Genomic DNA, 19216 nt, shown 5'->3' with positions numbered 1-19216 from the left:
CTTATCTCCACTAATGACTTATAGCTCTGGACTCAGACTTTTAAACCTGCAATTTGTATGATGAGGTAAGGCTGCATTCACACTTCAGTTATTTCGATCAATGAGCCAAAACCAGGAGTGGGTCAAAAATACAGACTAGGTGCAAATCTACGACTGGTTTTGGCTCGTAATAACTGAAGTGTGAATGAAGTCTAAGGCTACATGCACATATTGTGTTTGTTCTTTTGCGGATAGGATGCAGACCCATTCATTTCAATGGATCCGCAAAAAATGCAGACAGCACAATGTGTGCCGTCTGCATCAGTATGTCTGTTCCATAGCCCCGCAAAAATAGAACATGTCCTATTCTTGTCCGTTTTGTGGATAGGCATTGTTACAATGAAGCCGCAAAAACATACGGACGTCTTTTTTGCAGATCTGCAATTGGAGGACCGCAAAACATACAGTTGTGTGCATGTAGCCTAAGGAAGTAGTATACCAAGCTATACTGATGTCAGAATGCCACTTTTGGATGTGTGCTCCTGAAGACTTAGCCGGTCATAACAGACAGTGAAAGAAAGCAATAAAAGGGTTGTATAAGACAAAAAGCTCTCAGACAGCCCATGAATGAGAGGCATCCTTTATTTAAAACAAAACTTGTTTCCAATGTCATACCGCCCCTTTAAAGTGCCTACAAGTCCAGATTAGCAATACCCTGGGACCCCTGAAGATTCATAAATACCCTGGACATTGTAGAGTTGGACACAGGATACTTATCCAAAGCAAGATTTTCTGAGGGTTGTTTTAACACTTACATCCCATTTCTAATATCCACATTTGTATTACAAAAATTTAAAATAATCACACTGGAAGCACCGCAAAATCAATTCCTGGGAAGGTCTTTACTAGGTTTAATATTTCAAGATAAATACAAGAAAAAAAAAAAAAAAAAAAAAGCAACTGAACTGCATTTTTTCTATTTTTATATTTTTTTCTTCAGTTTGATGACAAAGGCCTCGAGTGAAAATCGGTAGCATTAACAACTCTAATCCTCATTTTGTGCCATGTACGCCTGCTATGTAGAATCACCCAATTTACCACATGCCCGTCTAGACTGTAGGCAGGCTTTGACACCATTTTTTGTAATGTTACAATATGCAAGCCAACATGTTGGCAGAGAATACAGAGGTAATACAATTTACTTGCGCATGGCCACCAGGATTTATTCTTTTAATAAGGAAGGGACAGGAGAATGAGCGTCAACTGGCATTTCTAAATCACTCACATTTCTTAAGTGCCCAAGTCATACTTGGCAATTTGTGTTTCAAACAGTCCAACATGCAATAGAATTAAACTTGCGCAATATTCTAAGACTTTCATTCTACATATTAGTAAGGAACACAGTTTTACATCTTTACATTTGCTTTATCAAATTACCTTTTTCCAATTCCAGGTGCTTTCCCCAATTTAACTACAGGCCTGATAAAACCCATGCATCATGGGCATACTGATGCAGAATACCACATCTAAAGAGTTACTTAAGTTGGACCCCAATATGAACACCTTTGGGAATGTGAAAGGTAACTCAAGAAATACCTGCAGTGCAGTGATTTGGAAATGACCAGTTAATCTGCATAACCAAATTTAGAATCCAGCAGTATTTGCAAACAAGTCAAGTCAAAAAGAAATGAGGTTTTTGTGAAGGCCATAGCTTTGGTGACAATCAGAACCAAATTTAAGATCTGTTTATCTTGACCTGAGCAGATAGCTCGAGCCAGGGATCCCTGTTTATTTGGTCATGGCCTTGATGGCTACTGCACATTCTTCATCCATTGCTTGCAAGACTGAGATCTGTTAGAAAAATAAAGTGCAAGATTACAAATGTGATATTTACTAGTCACACTGGGCGAGAATTGTAAACTGGCACAGATGGCTTTTCCATTTTTTAGATTACATGGTGGCACAGTAGTTGCTTTTATGCATTTTACAACAGTTCCCCACAAACCCTTATAACACCAATGTTTTACTTGGACAAGTCATTGTGAACCCTGCTCAGGACAAGACCCTCTATTGCTATTCTAGAAATCAAGCATGACAATAATGGAAGTCATTAAGCCTGCCTTTCCTTAAAGGGGCTGTCCAAGTAAAACTTAGGCCTCATGGACACAACCTAAGGCATTTTGCAGTCCGCAAAAAAAAAAAAAAATTACAGACATCTGTGTGCATTCTGTATTTTGCGGAACGGAACAGCTGGCCCTCAATAGAACAGTACTATCCTTGCCCGTAATGCGGACAATAGGACATGTTCTATTTTATTCCAAGTACCTTCCTTTTTTTGCGGACCTGTTGAAATGGTTCTATATATGGTCCGCAAAAAAAAAAAAAAACACAAATACAGACACTGAATGAAAATACATGCATGAGGCCTTAGGGTAATGGATTCAAACTGACCACACAACCCTGTCCAGACAATGCTTCCACCAACATCCCGTATTCTGGTCCAGGGAGAGCAAGTCACTGCCTAGCCAATTTACATGGGGCTACGACTGCAGAACAAGAAATTCAGTTCTCTTACCATAATCTCATCCCCTGCTTCATATTTAGCTTCTATTTCCTTCCCCAGGTCTCCTTCTGGCAGCTTAAGGTCTTCACGGACCTCACCAGATTCAGTCAGCAGGGACAGGTATTTATCACTAATACCGATCAGCTAAGGTAAAGAAAAATAAAATATATATTAATGCAAAGAATGTGCAGCAAATAATCTGAACACAGCAATGCTGGCTGTATATCCAATATAAGCATTTTATAATCTTTTAACAAAACCTGGTCAATACTAAGACATGGAAGCTACAGGTCAGTCTAGGACAGCTTCTCAACCTGTGGTACACAGGACTTGCTAAGCAATAAGCATCCAACAATATTTTACTGCTGGATGCTAGAACTAGGGTCATGCCACAAATAGAGGACCTGTCCCCTCTGACACTTAATAGCTTCATGCATTCCCCATGTAACAATTCTGGAGCATCCATTCTTATGCTTGTATGTTGTCCCATTCCTTTATTTCTACTAAAAGTTATGAATAAATTGCTAGAAGTCTGCAGTAAGGGTACAGAGGGGTGGTAACCAGTAGGGTGTATACACAGTGGCAACTGCAGCACAGACTCAATAGTCTGTGCAGGTACACCCTTACTGCAGACTGCTAGCAATTCATTCAGAACTTCTAGTAGAAATAATACATGAATGGCACGGAGAATGCAAGTAGCTATTAAAACAGGCATGTCAGGAGTGGACAGGTCCTCTTTAACCATCACACAGGACAGTGCAGGCGGTGTACGGATTCAAGTAGATAAGGACGCAGGCCAGAAGAAATGTATGAAAACACTGGTATGTAGAACCTGTTTAGTGTGGTAAATATCCACAGTAATTCACAATAAGATGGGGACTTATCAATCTTGCACTGTTAACCATCACCCATCTTTCAAAAGAAAACTTACCCAGAAATGCCACCGTAATGGAGTGAGAGCATTTTAACAAATATCAGTGGTAAATCTGGAGTACAACATGGCTAATCATCCACCCACTTTAAGTAAATGAGTGGTGTAAAAATGCAGTCAGAATTCTTTGTGCATATGACGTAGAAGCCACAAAACCCCTATTTTGTGACTACTTGAAGCCAGAATTCTGAATGTACATAACATCCCCCTTAAGGTTTTGTTGTGTACATTATCCACGCATGACCCCAGCCCAACTGGGAAATTAGTCATTTTTTGCTGCACTCCTTCAGCCAACGCAGTGTTCAGAATGCATTTGGCACATGAGCTTCCCAGATTAACCCATAAAAAGTATTCACATGACCTCCAGTTAACCACTCATTAACGTCCAAAATAAGGAGAAAAAGCTTCCGTTTAACAGAAAGCCCAACATATTCAATGATGTTATTCAGCAATTCAAACTTCTCCAAATGCCAACTTAAGACACCAAATGTCAAAGCCTAAGCTGGTTAAGCCTCTTCCCAATACCTGGCCTGAGAATCTGCAAGTGTAATAAGCCCTTATCAGACGTGGTTTCCTCCATGACCCAGATAGGCTCTAAGAGGGTGTGTGTACCAGGACATGTTCAGCTGGCAACCCCTTGGAGAACTGCCATTCCCATAAATATACTTTCAAATAAGCTTACCACAGGAAATCTTACCAGCAGCGAGCACATTTGAAAGTTGGTTCTGTGCCTATAGACATTTGTAGGGATCTTAAACCCATTCAGGACAGGGCCAATTTTAGTTTTTGATTTTCCTCCCCCACCTTCCAAGAGCAGTAACTACTTATAGGTTGAAACCAGCAACTCTGAAGGTTTTTAGGGGCTGTATTTAGTGTTCACTGAGCACTACTGACATGACACTCTTCGGCTCAGTACGATTATAGCGATACCAAATCCAATTACTTTACTTCTTTTAAACAAGAAACCTTTGATACAATTTTCACATCACTAAGTATTAATTTACAGAGCTAATGGAGGGCTTATTAGCTGATGAGCTGTAGTTTTATTGGTACCATTTTGGAGAACCTACAACTGCTTTCTTCCTGGGTTAAGTAAAGAGACACTATGTGGGCACTTGGATTCTTTATTCAGCTATGGTGTGCAGAATACACATTTGGTGTTGCCAAAATGAAAGCATCTGAGCCATTATTATTTTTTTATATGTAAAATGCAGAATATCTTTTCTGTCATTCACTATTGCAGATTCCAGATACTTCCTATTATGTCCTACTAGCAGGACTTAAGACCCTTCACGCCACTGCTCGCTTGTCTCCCTGTATCAACATCCAATTTCACAAAGGTCACCTGGCCAGTGCAGCAGTGAAGTGTCCCTCACATGATGTCACTGGGACACATGACAGTCAAGGCTGCAGCCACCATGTGTCCCATTTCAAACCAGATTTTGATAAAGTAAATCTTCCCTCCGCAGATATGGTCACATTAAGGGCATCTGCTACTCCATTTATTTGGTATGGGACTACTGGAAACATCCAAGGGCTGTAGTATTTCAGGCAGTCCAATACAGATCAAATGGAACAGCAGGGAACACACTTGGACTGCCACTCATGGGATACTGTTCTCAGGGTCCCATAGTCAGACCCCACCAATCAGTTCTTTAGTGGATACCTTTCATACTTTGCACAACACCTTTTACAGGTAGCTTGGAATGAAATGCCTGGAAGCCTTCCCACCAAGCCCCAGGCTGGCATAACAGTTCTGAGCCCCATGATTTCTCCATCAGAAGGTATAACCTCACTGACTAATCAGATCAGCATTCTCCGATCCTCTGATTATGGGAGAGTTCACTATAGACCACCACCAGCCCCTGAGCCTGCTCATTACACCCCTCACTCACCTCAGACTGTTTCATAAGGGCTCATACACATGGATAGGTGCTGCCCGTTCTGTGCACTGGAGACTTCAAATTGCGGTCCCCAATGCACAGGTACCATCCTTGTGGCTGGCACAGATGGATGCCAACCCTGCTGTTTGCAGGCTGCAATATGGGCACTGACCAATGGTTAGTGTGCATGAGCCCTGAGGCTAAATGCACACTATCAGGATTACGCAAGTAAAATCCACACATTGTCATGTACACAATGCAGATTGTTTTGTAGCATGGCAATTTTAATTTTTCCTGACCAGATTTTTGCCATTCACCTTCAATGGGGAGTGTAATGGAAAATCCACACCAGTTAATGCAGATTGCCCTCAGATTTCCCTGCACATAAATCCTGCACGTGTGCATTTACCCAAAGGGCTGTTTCACACTAGCGAGTCCATTTTGGGAATTACGCTCCATGTGAGTGTGATCCTCCGCTCTGGACTTGGAGTGCACGGCATTATCATGATTTATAATGCTATGTGCCTCTGCTTGACCTCATTTCTACAGAATCATACTGACAGCTTTATGTCACCGATTCTGTGGAAAAAAGGCCATGCAGAGGCACATAGCATTATAAATCACGATAATGCTGTGCGCTCCTGTAAGTCCAGAGCAGAGGATCACACACATGGAGCGCGATTCCTGCAATGGACTCGCTCGTGTGAAACAGCCCTAAAAGGTGTGCAAAGGGTTATGTCTAATTTTTCTAACCCCACTCAACACTGCTCATTTAAAATATTTAGTACATGCATAAAAATGTGACCACAAAAAGTAAGATGCAATATTGAAACTACCCAACTATTCCAAGACCCTGCTAGGCAAATATGACTAGCTATGGCACAATTTAGCAGCTAGTTAGGAGCTGCTAAATAAATAATTACAATCCCAAACACCAACATGCTATGCAATCACATAATTTGGGAACAAAATGGGAATTTACATAAGTTTAGTACCCAGCAATGGTCAGAAGTAGTTTTATCACTAAATAAGGCTACTTTCACTTGTGTTTTGTGCGGATCAGTCCAAATACAACCGTCTGCATCTGTTCAGAACGGATCTATTTGTATTATGTCTTCTATAGCCAAGACAGCTCCGTCATTAACTCCATTGAAAGTCAATAGGACGGATCAGTTTTCTATTGTGTCAGTGAAAATGGATCCGTCCCCATTGACTTACATTGTATGTCAAAACAGATCTGTTTGGGCTCAGTTTCATCATGTGTTAGTCTTCAAAGCGGAATGGAGACTGAACTGATGCATTCTGAGCAGATCCTTTTCTATTCAGAATGGATTAGGGCAAAAACTGATCCGTTTTGGACCACTTGTGAGAGCCCTGAACGGATCTCAAACGGAAACACCAGTGTGAAAGTAGCCCAACTAGTTTGGAACCCAACGGTCTGGGAAAGCTGGGCAACCACTGTTACTAAGGTCACACTTGGTACATACAGTGGTATAATTCAAGGTTAACCATTTCCAACACACACTGGTTTTACTTAATACAAGTTGCTGGGAACACTTACTATGTTATCCAAACTGTCCAATGAACTAAAAAAATAAAAAAATCATAACATTTTTCCTATTCACCCCCTAAAAATGTTGACCCATGTAACCTAAAATACAGTACCAATGAAAACTACATTTTTTTGCAGGACAAAGTCAAACTGCTACATCAGTTCTAAAATGAGCTCTTGCTCTGAATGTGGCAACACAAGATGTACTTATGGTAAAACAAGTTTGTACCACCATAACCCCACTGACATGGAGAACAGTAACATGCCGGGGCTTACTGGTGATAAATTTGGAGTGCAAGAACACAATGGCAGAATTTATTTTATGTCAGGTGAATGCCTAACTTAAGGCCCGTACTCCCTTGGCCTAAAATACATTTTCTAGGCTCCAGCAGGGCACATTGCAGAGAATTTCCCTTCAAGAGGTATAAAGATGTCCCCTGATTAAGATCTTTTTAGTTGGAATTTTTGTCATTGATCCCCCTCTGGTATGTCACTGTCCCATGTTGTGGGACCATTTGTGTACTTTAGCAAGCTTTTGCTGGCTGCAAATATGAGCAGGCGGCTATTCAGGTTCGCCTGCCATTGAAGTGAATGGGGCCTGCCGCGAACTTGCAGTTCGCAAACATTTGATCGAGTTTGCAAACCATCCTGGCTGATATTTGTCCATCACTACTGACAAAGTCTAAGGCTACACATTTAAAAGGCTGTTGAAAGCCATTAAAAATTCAGGTTCTCAAATGAAAAAAAAAAAAAAAAAAAAAGGATACAGCATTTATTTTTTCACAGATTTAATGGTTTGAGCGGATGGAAAGAATGGATCCGTTTTGCCAGAATACTTGGGCCAGATCTGGCATTAATGAATTTCAATGGATTAATGGCAAGTGTTCAGGATTTTGGGCTGGAGAGAACTGCAGCATGCTGCGGTATTTTCTCCGGCCAAAAAACGTAAGAGGGACTGAACTGATGCATCCTGGACAGAATGCATTACGATAAAACTCATTCTCCCCCCCCCCCCAGTATTGAGCCCCGAGGACAGAACTCCATACCGGAAAACAAAAACGCTAGTGGTGAAAGTACCCCAAGACCCTCATACCCAGCCCTCCACTGCAGTGACTTTATTCCTACTAGATCACACAGATGCCCTAATGAGGGGAGTATGAAGAGGGTAATAAGCACAAAGCCTCCAATGCAAGCAGCACAGCTCTACTAAATATTTGGACAAACTTGTGCTTCCATTGTAGTCCAAGCCCAATATGAGGTATATTTGAGTACAAAGCTGAAACCCCACCATGGAGACCACCAGGGAAGACAGTAGGCATTGCCAAACCAAAATCCCACATGCTACAGCTGTTTTATACCCCAGGAAACTGCAGGGCCTGTCCATGTAAACCAGTAGTGGCTCATGAGGCGATGTCTAAATCAGGGGTCCACGAGATCTGGAGTACGGAGGAGGCGAGTGTAAGCTTCTGGTCACTGCCATCAACAGTGGCTTTGTTTCAATACAAAGGAGATAATGTTACCATTTTTAGCAAGTTTTATGATCTGGTGCCAAAGGTGGCTGCCCATAATTTTTGATGAAACATTGCTAAATAGTGATCAGGAGTGTCACATCAGCTTGCCAAAACATGGCCACACATTAGGCAAGAGGGTACCAACATTTAATGTACAGGAAAAACCTATACTGACATACCAACCCAACAGAGCAAACAAATTCGCTTAGTTGAGTGAATCAGAACAAGGCTTTAACCCCTTCTACCCCCCACCAAGGCCATTTTTTCTCAAACCCAACATGTTACTATGTAGTAAAAATTCCAAATTTACAAAAAGTTTTGAAAAATTAGCAATTTAAGACTTCTAATTTCTGCTTTCAAAACAGAAAGTGATACCTCAAAATATTTAACATTCCCCATATGTCCACTATGTTGGCATCATTTTGTAAAGGTTTTTTTTTTTTTTTTTTTAGAGGCTTAGAATTTTAGAAGCAATTCTTAAAAGGTTTAAGAATTTCCAAAACCCACGTTAAAGTACCAGTTCAGGTCTGAAGTCACTTTGTGGGGCTTACATATTAGAAACCCCCCCATAAATGACCATTGTACAAACTACACCCCTCAAGTTACTCAAAACTGATTTTTACAAACTTAACCCCTTTAGGTGTTCCAGAAGAATTAAAGGAATATGGAGATGAAATTTCTAAATGTCACTTTTTGGCAGATTTTCCATTTTAAAGGGAACCTGTCACCGGGATTTTGGGTATAGAGCTGAGGACATGGGTTGCTAGATGGCCGCTAGCACATCCGCAATATCCAGTCCCCATAGCTCTGTGTGCTTTTATTTACTAAAAAAAAACGATTTGATACATATGCAAATTAACCTGAGATGAGTCCTGTCTGACTCATCTCACATACAGGACTCATCTCAGGTTAATTTGCATATGTATCAAATCGTTTTTTTTTTACTAAATAAAAGCACACAGAGCTATGGGGACTGGGTATTGCGGATGTGCTAGCGGCCATCTAGCAACCCATGTCCTCAGCTCTATACCCAAAATAGCGGTGACAGGTTCCCTTTAAGCCATTTTCTTCTTTAACACATCAAGGGTTAACAGCCAAACAAAACTTAATGTTTATTACCCCGATTCTGAGGTTTACAGAAACACCCCACGTGGTCGTAAACTGATGTATGGGCTCACAGCAGGGCGCAGAAGGAAAGGAGCACCGTATGGATTTTGGAAGACAGATTTTGCTGGACTGGTTTTTAGAAGCCATATCCCATTTGAAGCCCCCCTACAGTAGAAACTCCCAAAAAGTTACCCCATTTTGGAAACTAGGGGATAAGGTGACAGTTTTATTGGTACTATTTTAGGGTACATATGATTTTTAACCGCTCTATATTATGTTTTGTGAGGCAAAAAAAGTTTCAGCCCCATTTTTTTATTTTTTAAACATTCACCTGACAGGTTAGATCATGAGCTATTTTATAGAGCAGGTTGTTACGGACACAATGATATCAAATATGTCTACTTTCTTTCAGTTTTACATAAAGCATTTTTGAAGACAAAATTATTTTGTTTGCGTTATTTTCTGACCACCACTTTTTTTTTAATTTTTCTGCCAATCATCTTGTGCAGGGGCTCATTTTTTGCAGGAAGAGTTGTTTTCATTTGGGTACATATGATTTTTTGATCATTCATTATAAGGGAAAGTGACACCCTCCCCCCCCCCAAAAAAAAAAATTTGGTTTTGGCAGTTTTAATTTATTTTGTTCACCTGAGTTAGGTCATGTGATATTTTATAGAGCAGATTGTTACGGGTGAGGAGATACCCTAATATGTATACCTTATTTAAGTTTTACACAATAGCATTTTTGAAACAAAAAAAGATTTGTGTCTCGATACTATAGCCAAAGTCTTTATTTGACCGATTGTCTTAGGTAGGGGCTTATGCCTTTGATTGCTTGGTGTTGCAATTTTTGCGACGTAAAGTGACAAAAAAAAATGCTTTTGGAATGTTTACTGAGGGGTTAAGTCATGTTATATTTTTATAGAGCAGGTAGTTACGGACATGGCAATACCCAATATGTATACTTTTTTTATTTAACTTTAATACAATTGCATTTAAAAAATATATATAAGATGTTTTAGCGTCTCCATGTTCTGAGTGCTATAGGTAGGGGCTCTTTTTTTGCAGGATGAGGTGACTTATTGGTACTATTTTGGGGGGCATACGCTTTTTTTGTTGAAACTTTATAAATTAAAAACGTTCATGTTAAGTTTTGACCCACTCTGGGACTTTACTTTTGGGGGTCTGACCCCCTCTGCAATGCATTACAATACATCTGTATTGTAATACGGGCAATGCATTACACCAAGTCATACACCAACAGGTTGCCTAGGAGACCCAGCCTGAGGCTGGATCTCCTGGACACCCATAGAAGGCATTGGGCAGCCTCTGCACGGCATCGGGTCCGCCCACAGCAAATCCCTCGGCTGCCGCAAATCTATGCCATGCTCAGCACTGATCGCGGCATAGAAGCGGTTAATCAGCGGGCATTAGCCTGTACAGAGATGCTGGCTGATACAGCAGGGGCCAGGCTATCAGGGACTGCCGGACCCCTGCAGTGATAGTGCCTGCCCTACCATGATGTAATAGTACGTCAAATGGCGGAAACGCCCCTGCCGCCATGACGTACTATTACATCATGTTGGAAAGGGGTTACAGAGGACCTTTTGTGCGATTTTTTTATTAAGGGAGCTATACCTGTACTTGTGGGGTACCCCCCGCCGATGCTGCCACCCTGCTTGTTTTTTTAAATATGCCTCCTGTGCCCCACCAAAGCATACTGAGCAACGGAGCAATGAGGAGGAGATTGAATCTTTCCCCGTGGGCATTTCCTTCTCCCTGGTTGTAGTGCTGTCCAATCGCAGTGCAGAGAGTCACAGCGAAGGAAGTCAGAAGGAAATGCCCATGGGGAAACACTGTCTCCTCCTTGCTCCAATGCTCAGTATTAGCATACTGAGCGGGAAAAATCCGGCAGGGCATAGGAGGCATATTTATAATAAAAAAATTCAAGCAGGGTGGCAGTATCAGTGGGAGGTACCCCACAAGTACAGGTATATTTCTCCCTTAATAAAAATTGCATGAAAGGTCCTCTTTAAGGGGCATTCTGGTTATAGCAAGTCATCCCCTAGCCACTGACCACAAGAACAGAGGCACTCTGAAGTGGCTGTCCAGTGCTCCCACCAGCCGCTCCATCCGAATACAGCACTCGTTATCTATGGTGCTCCGATACAAATGAATGGAGCATTGGAACGCACTTTCCAAACGGCCGCTCCCTCCATTTCAGAGGTATGGGGCCACAATGATAGAATCCCCACCGATCTGATAGTTACCCCCATATGGTGGGTAGGAGATAACTTTCTACAACTACAATACCCCTTTAATTTCAGCAGGACAAACTAATCAAGTGTGCATAGGGTACAGCCAACTCCATATAGAATTCCAATACACCTGGTGCCCATTCTAGAGATATGCCACTCAGGTGACAGCTTATAACTTTCCCCTATTGTGAACACATGCATGCTCAGCCAAGCACATATTAAAAAAGTGTCAGGAGGACTAGCCACCAACAGTATGTTACTGGCAATCTAGTGAATATAGCCACCTGACATGCAAGCTCTATCATACCCATGCCATCAAGGAAAACATACAAATGAGCTCTTAAAGGGGGTTATCCAATGTCTCCAACTGCCCCCCCAGGTAATGTACTTACCCCACTCCTCCCTGTACACTGATGAAAACATCTGGTGTCAGGAGGGAGCAGCCAATGGCAGGCGGGGACAAGCCTCCCTAGCATCGTGGGTGATGCTAGGGAGGCTTGTCCCCGCCTGCCATTGGCTGCTCCCTCCCTGTACACTGATGAAAACATCCGGTGTCACTAAGAAGCAGCAGCGGTGTGGGGACCTGGAGTAGCACAAGCATATTACCTGTGAGGAGCCTAGCACTTGGAGATGGGGGGGGCTGTTGAGGACATTGGATAACCCCTTGAACTAGCTCTGCCTCTGATGCAAATAACCTATCCGATAAGTTATGTGGTACCAATTTGAAGTGTGACTTTGGCCACTTTATAAAAAAAATATTTTAGTTGAAGTGACAAATGTCATATTGGCTATTTTTTCCTTGTTATGCCATTTGCCATTAATATTGCTATATTTTAATAGTATGGGCATTTTCACATGCAGCGATGCCCATGATGTTTATTTTTATGTTTAAAGTTTTTTATTTTAAGGAAAGGGGGGGGGGATTTTTCTACATTTGCAAAAACTTTTTTAAGTCACCTTGGTGACAATAAATGGCAGTTAGATTGCCTATTGTGTTCATTGATATCTATATAGACACCATTGGACACTTAATTTGCACTGTACCAATACACTGCTGCCACCTAGTGGCCTGTATTGGTATAGTCATCTAATAGGCACCGAAGCCTGCTTGAGGCTTCAGCCTATTAGATTAATGTAACAGGTTCCCCGATCTCAGCCGGGGATCGCTGTTACCGGAGTGGAAGTGTGAGACTTCCGGACTGCGCAGATGCCGTGGTCACATTTCACCACGGCATCAGTTTTGAAACTTAAGATGGATAAATGCAAATGTGATCCAAACAACTTCTGCTACATATGTGGCAAATACACTACTTATGATCAGCCTAAGAATTACAAAGCGAATGTGTCTTGCAGCTTGGGATGCATGTGTGCTAGTGGGAACAGATGAGCTGCAAACTATGCTGAATTAGTAGACAACATGCGTGAACAACTTTGCTGCCGAGTGTCATTGAAAGTGCATTTCTTACATTCCTATCTTGACTTTTTCCCCACCCAATTTGGGACACGCAAGTGACGAACATGGAGAGCGGTTCCATAAAGATATTTCTACAATGGAGAACAGGTATTAAGGCCGCTGGAATCCCAACATGATGGGGACTACTGCTGGGTTTTGCAACGGGAAAATATGACCGTTCACAAACAAAAGCAGATGCCTGATGCACTTTTAACAGTACTGGGCCCTGCTCAAGTAAGACTTTTAAACTGAAAAACAAGACTTTTGGAAATGTTATTCCATTCTCATACAGTTCACTACGCAAACTTTGATGTAGATCAGAACGAGTTTTACTCCAACAATTACCTGTTCAAAATTATTCACTGCTTTCCAAGTGCTTAATTCATTGAGGCATATTTATGCATAGCAAAGTTTTGTGACGTGTTACAACAATTCTGACTTCGGATTTGTAATCCGCACACTCAATTTAGTATAGGACAAATATTTCTTGCCCTGTAGCAGACGAAAAGTTTGACTGCTGGGGACTAGATCATGAATGGCCTGACTGCACTACTGTGATCTCCTGCCCTGGAAGGGGGGGTCCATGGAGTGGATCTAGGGCCTGAATGAAGTGACAATCCTGGCACTCCTATAAAGCCGCGCACAGCACGCAGCAGAGACGAGCATTACCTGGTAGTCATTTCTCTTAATGTTTGGGACGTCCATGTTGTGGGTAGATGGGCAGATATCTTCATACTTCTTACCAGTGAAGATATCAATACCGACAAGGTGAACCTGCAGGAAGAGATAGCGAGGTAAGCCGGCGTGATCGTGTGCCATGAGCACTGTTACTTTATGCACGTCTTATCTTTACCTTGGCATGACCGTGCTTGCCAGTCTTGGAGGTTGACATTTCAACAATCTTGCAGGGACGCGCTTTCAGAACCACGAATCCGTTCTTGCGCAGAGCAGAGCACTGCATGGGGAAAGTGGTGGAAGCCCCAGCATCTCCAGTGGTGAAATCTACCTCATCTGCCATATTGGTGGGTGTCTACGAGTACTGGGGAGACAGTGAGAGTTTAGGGACACCAGTTACCACACCCTATACCCAGAAGCAACCCAGCCTCTTCTGCATGGCGCCAGCTAGGAGCATCCTGGTCGCATGCGGCCTCCTCCGTCCACGTGTGACTACCGACCGCCCTAGGAAACGGAAACCGCTTCCACCGTGTCAGAGCTGCGCCTCAGCCGGCATCGCCCAGTGGCGGCGGCATGGAGCGCTCCCCTCCCCCAGGCTGCATGACTCCGCTATCCCCATAGGCCTGGCACGACATGGCGGCCGCTCGCCGCGCACACACCTGGCACCGAGGCTGCGGCCGCTCCTCAGAAAGGCGGGCCACGGCCTCACACATGGCCGCCATTCCCCCCGCGGAACGGCATGGCGCGCTCAGGCCTCGCAATCCCGCCACATTGCCCCTGCCCGGCCTCAACCGCACCCGTAAACTAAGCTGGACGCCAACCTTCGCCCCCCACTACCTCCGCCCAGCCAACTCCTCCGCCGTACCACCGAGCAGCACACGCGCGTACTGCTTGCCACACAGCCGCCTCACCGCACGAGACGCCCGGGCGCCATGCTATCCCTTCCTTACCTTCCAACAAAAAAAAGGAACGTCACTGCGCAAACGCGCCCAATTTCACTGCGGCAGCCCGGGAGAGGCGGGGCTAACAGAGGCTTCACCCAGAGCGGCCCCTCCACTTCCGCTTTTATGGAAGGAGGGACTCGACTTTCTCTTAGACACGCTTTGGAGGTGGGTGGAGCCCCAGCATGAAGATCCGGCGCGGATGAACACGCGCAAATGGACTTGTCTAGCGGTTTAATATGATGCGTCACCGCTGCGGTGTGGTTGTGCTAGTGCGCAGGAGCGGCAGCCAGTCAGACAGGGAAGAGGAGGTGTGTGAATAGGGCTGTGACGTTACCGCATACAACACTTGTGGGCTTGTCATACCCTGTGAATAGAGCAGTCACGGAGGACGGATTGCTGAAGAGCTTGTGTCTCAACCCTCCCTCTGTAGTGCCCGCCACATCTCCTGCGCCTTATTGCTCTCTGAAGAAGACCCCCTTTCATTTTCTGTAGCCACAGAATGGCCAGCTCCTCCCATTAATAAAGTTTCTCTGACTCCATCCTTGTAGTATGTGCGAACTCCTTTTGCCAAAGTCGAATGTTTCTCTCCCGCAGAGCTGTCTTCATTGTGTTATGTGCAGGTCTCCTTTCTCAGACTACAAGCCTGCATGGTTACATTCGCTTTATTCTCGCCCTCATGTTCCTGTCAGGCATTGTCCGCCCTCAGGACACTTAGCTGCTCATCTGTATATGGGTTAAAGGCAGACACCCCAACCTGCAAAAACTCATTTCAGGGAGGTGCACTTCTAATTCCCAGGAGATTTTCTTTTTTCTTTCACAAACTTTTTATTACATTTTCCAAACATATGCAGTATCTGCACACCCTGCTCTATGGTGTGGAGGACTGGGCTCATTACCCTGCCCCAAATTATTATATTTATGTATATGATTAAAGGGATTCTGTCACCACCTAAACATATGCTCATGTCCATGGTAGCATTCTGATTTCTAAGGTGGCCTTATAAAAGCTATTTGTGGCTTTATTCTGCGGAAAAACATGTTTTACTAACCTGTCAATCATTGAATTAAGGTGCCCAAGCGGGGGGGGGGGGGTCTGTGGATGTATGGTGCCCGGCTGCACGCATCGCCGTTCGTGCCCAGCGCCACCTTCTACTCCTCAGTGCCGCCTCTCCCTCCCTCCCCCTCCTCCCGCTTTGAGATCCCGCGCGTGCGCACAGGCTCAGCCCGACTGCTGGCATCGGCTTCTTCTTGCACGCGCCGAGAAGTGGACACTGCTACAGGTTGCCGGAAAGGTTTGCTGCAAGTAAACCTTTCCGGGATATATATTGTTTCACATGCGGGCGTCAGGGAGCCGCTATCTAATAGCGGGAGACCCCCTGAACGTCCGGGCCCCTCATATAGGTTACAGGGATCAGGAGCAATGTGGGTTCTAAGGAGCAGGGTAAGTATAAGGCCTCATGCACACGACCGTTGTTCTGGTCCGCATCCAAGCCGCAGTTTTGGCAGCTTGGATGTGGAGCCATAACTTCAATGGGGCTGCATCCTTTGCTCTGTTACGTAGCCCCGCAGAAAAAATATAACATGTCCTATTCTTGTCCATTTTGCGGACAAGAATAGGCATTTCTACAGTGGGCCGCCTGTTCCGTTCCGCAAATTGCAGAAGGCACGCAGGCGGCTTCCATCTTTTGCGGACCGCAAAAAACGGAATGGTCGTGTGCATGTAGCCTAACCTATGTGGGGGGGGGGGCAATATATAACGGTTGGATAACCCCTTTAACAGATCTCCTAGCACCCCGACCGGGTACCTCTGTTGATAGATGCTCCTAGTGCTTTCAGAGGACTCCAAGCACTCCACTTAACACCGTAAGCGCTGCAGACCCCACGAACCGCCGAAGCTTGGTTGAGGTCTCGCCGTCTACTACCCACCCTGGACCTACGACCAGGCTCCAGTGGGTGAACCACTCCTAAATCCAGAGAGCAGGAACAGCTCTTACAAGAGCTAGTAGTTATAGCCAGGGGAGTATAGCAAATTTTCAGTGTATAGCAATCCCCCAGTGTCGATCAGTTACCCAAACACCAGCCTCAACATGATGAAGGGTAAAACAGGAACTCTTTATTTGAACACACAAGCATTGATTTATACACATCTTCCAACAAGGTTACCACCCACAGGGTTTTGTAAAAACAGCCAATAACCACGTACAATACACTCAGACACTCCCACACAAAATCCTCCCCTCTGCCTGTGATACAATTACCTCACACTGGGTTGATGCAATCATCCCAGGCAGGAGAATACACAATGTCTTCTGTCCTGGAGACAACCGAGACGTAATTCAATTATCTCTCAGGACAAAGGACATCGCCAATACACACAGAGAGACAATGGAACAGACCTCCCTATTCAACGTATACAATGTCCCACCCTTTTCAATACACATAGACATTTAACATCCCAAAATGACACGAATTAGACCAGGGGTTCAAGTTAGTACAAGTCCTTTGTGAACAAAAGAGGCCTGGCTGATGAGAGGGCCCATAATCCTGGGGCAAGAGGATGGTAGCCAGGCCTCTCCGCCACCTAGTGGCGAGGTTGGTTTTGTCACATTTCTCCCCTTTTCCAAACAGACTAACAGGGTCTCTGACCTTCTGCCGGTCAGTGCCCTTGTTAGTCCAGCAGCCCACCCACAAAACAGAAACAGCAGTACAGCCCACCCACAATAAATGGTTACTACACCTGAGCAAGGGATAAACATGTCCATGTGCCTCACCACGGCTGTGTGGGGGACTGGTAGACTGCCTTGGTGGGTTGCTGAGTGGGCAGAGACCAGCGGTACTTTGCCCTGGTGCCAGCGCTACCACGGAAGAAGCCTGGTTGTTGTAGGGGGAGACCGACTGTCTCCCCTTTAGATACACCGCTCTGCTGTTGTAGGAAGAGATCGACTGTCTCCCCTTTAGATAGACCACCATGCTGCTGTGGGGGGAGACCGACTGTCTCCCCTTTGGCTAAACAGCCCTGTCCCTACCCCCTGTGCTGTGAGTGCAGAGACCATGGCCCCATCTGCACTGTTATGGGTCTTACTGTCTCCCCCTGGTTCGTTAAACTGCTGCTGGGGGATGGAGACTGTGCTCCCAATTCCCTGTAGATCACACGGCTGCTGGGGAATGGAGACTGGGCAGTATACTACTACAGAGGGATCTGGATAGATTGGAGGCTTGGACAGATAAGTGGCAGATGAGGTTTAACACTGACAAATGTAAGGTGATGCACATGGGAAGGAATAATGCAAGTCACCCGTACATACTAAATGGTAAAACACTGGGTAACACTGACATCGAAAAGGACCTAGGAATTTTAGTTAACAGCAAACTAAGCTGTAAAAACCAGTGTCAGACATCTGCTGCCAAGGCCAATAAGATAATGGGTTGCATCAAAAGAGGCATAGGTGCCCGAGATGAGAACATAGTCCTGACACTTTACAAATCACTAGTCAGACCACACATGGAGTACTGTGTACAGTTCTGGGCTCCTGTGAACAAGGCAGACATAGCTGAACTGGAGAGGGCTCAGAGGAGGGCAACTAAAGTATTAACTGTAATGGGGCAACTACAGTACCCTGAAAGATTATCAATATTAGGGTTATTCACTTTAGAAAAAAGATGACTGAGGGGAGATCTAATTACTATGTATAAATATATCAGGGGTCAGTACAGAGATCTCTCCCATCATCTATTTATCCCCGGGACTGTGACTGTGACGAGGCGACATCCTCTGCGCCTGGAGGAAAGAAGGTTTGTGCACAAACATAGAAGAGGCTTCTTTACGGTAAGAGCAGTGAGACTATGGAACTCTCTGCCCGAGGAGGTGGTGATGGTGAGTTCACTAAAGGAATTCAAGAGGGGCCTGGATGTAGTTCTGGAGTGTAATAATATTACAGTCTATAGCTACTAGAGAGGGGTCGCTGATATAGGGAGTTATTCTGATTGTCTGATTGGAGTTGGGAAGGATTTTTTTTCCCCTTAAGTGGGGAAAATTGGCTTCTACCTCACAGTTGTTGTTTTTTTGCCTTCCTCTGGATCAACTTTCAGGATAACAACCAACTAGAAACAAGGTATAAGCCGCAGTGTGGTGTAAGTATATAACCAACCAAAAGTATAACACCACACATGAAATCTAAATACATTCTTTATTATAGCATGAAAAGCGATAAAATATCATTACATAATATGCAGTATGGACTCACAATATGTGAAGCCCTCCCACCACTACAACAAGTACAGACTCTCACCACATAACCCCTATAATAACATAATACAATGATGCCCAGACATGGTTTTAAATGCTCCTAATACATTATAA

At 44.2% G+C, this 19216-nt stretch overlaps 1 protein-coding gene across 3 annotated transcripts; it reads right to left on the bottom strand.

The window, feature by feature from the left end:
* Positions 1 to 603: 603 nt before the first annotated feature.
* Positions 604 to 15017, bottom strand: EIF5A2 (eukaryotic translation initiation factor 5A2). Of its 3 annotated transcripts, none has more exons than XM_044289576.1 (5): positions 14863 to 15017; positions 14091 to 14276; positions 13907 to 14011; positions 2555 to 2686; positions 604 to 1830 (listed from the first exon to the last, which is right to left on the bottom strand). In XM_044289576.1, exons 2-5 carry the CDS (start codon positions 14253 to 14255, stop codon positions 1768 to 1770), a joined length of 465 nt encoding a protein of 154 aa, XP_044145511.1. In that variant the 5' UTR covers positions 14256 to 14276; positions 14863 to 15017; the 3' UTR covers positions 604 to 1767. The 3 variants fall into 3 exon arrangements, with proteins under 3 accessions (XP_044145511.1, XP_044145513.1, XP_044145512.1); XM_044289578.1 differs by lacking the exon at positions 14863 to 15017 and adding an exon at positions 14824 to 14842; XM_044289577.1 differs by lacking the exon at positions 14863 to 15017 and adding an exon at positions 14778 to 14836.
* Positions 15018 to 19216: the final 4199 nt, after the last annotated feature.

This window comes from Bufo gargarizans, chromosome 4 (assembly GCF_014858855.1).
Source record: "Bufo gargarizans isolate SCDJY-AF-19 chromosome 4, ASM1485885v1, whole genome shotgun sequence".
NCBI classification, from domain to species: Eukaryota; Metazoa; Chordata; class Amphibia; order Anura; family Bufonidae; genus Bufo; species Bufo gargarizans.
Note: the sequence above shows the minus strand (reverse complement) of the source record. Positions and strands in the feature narration are given on the sequence as shown.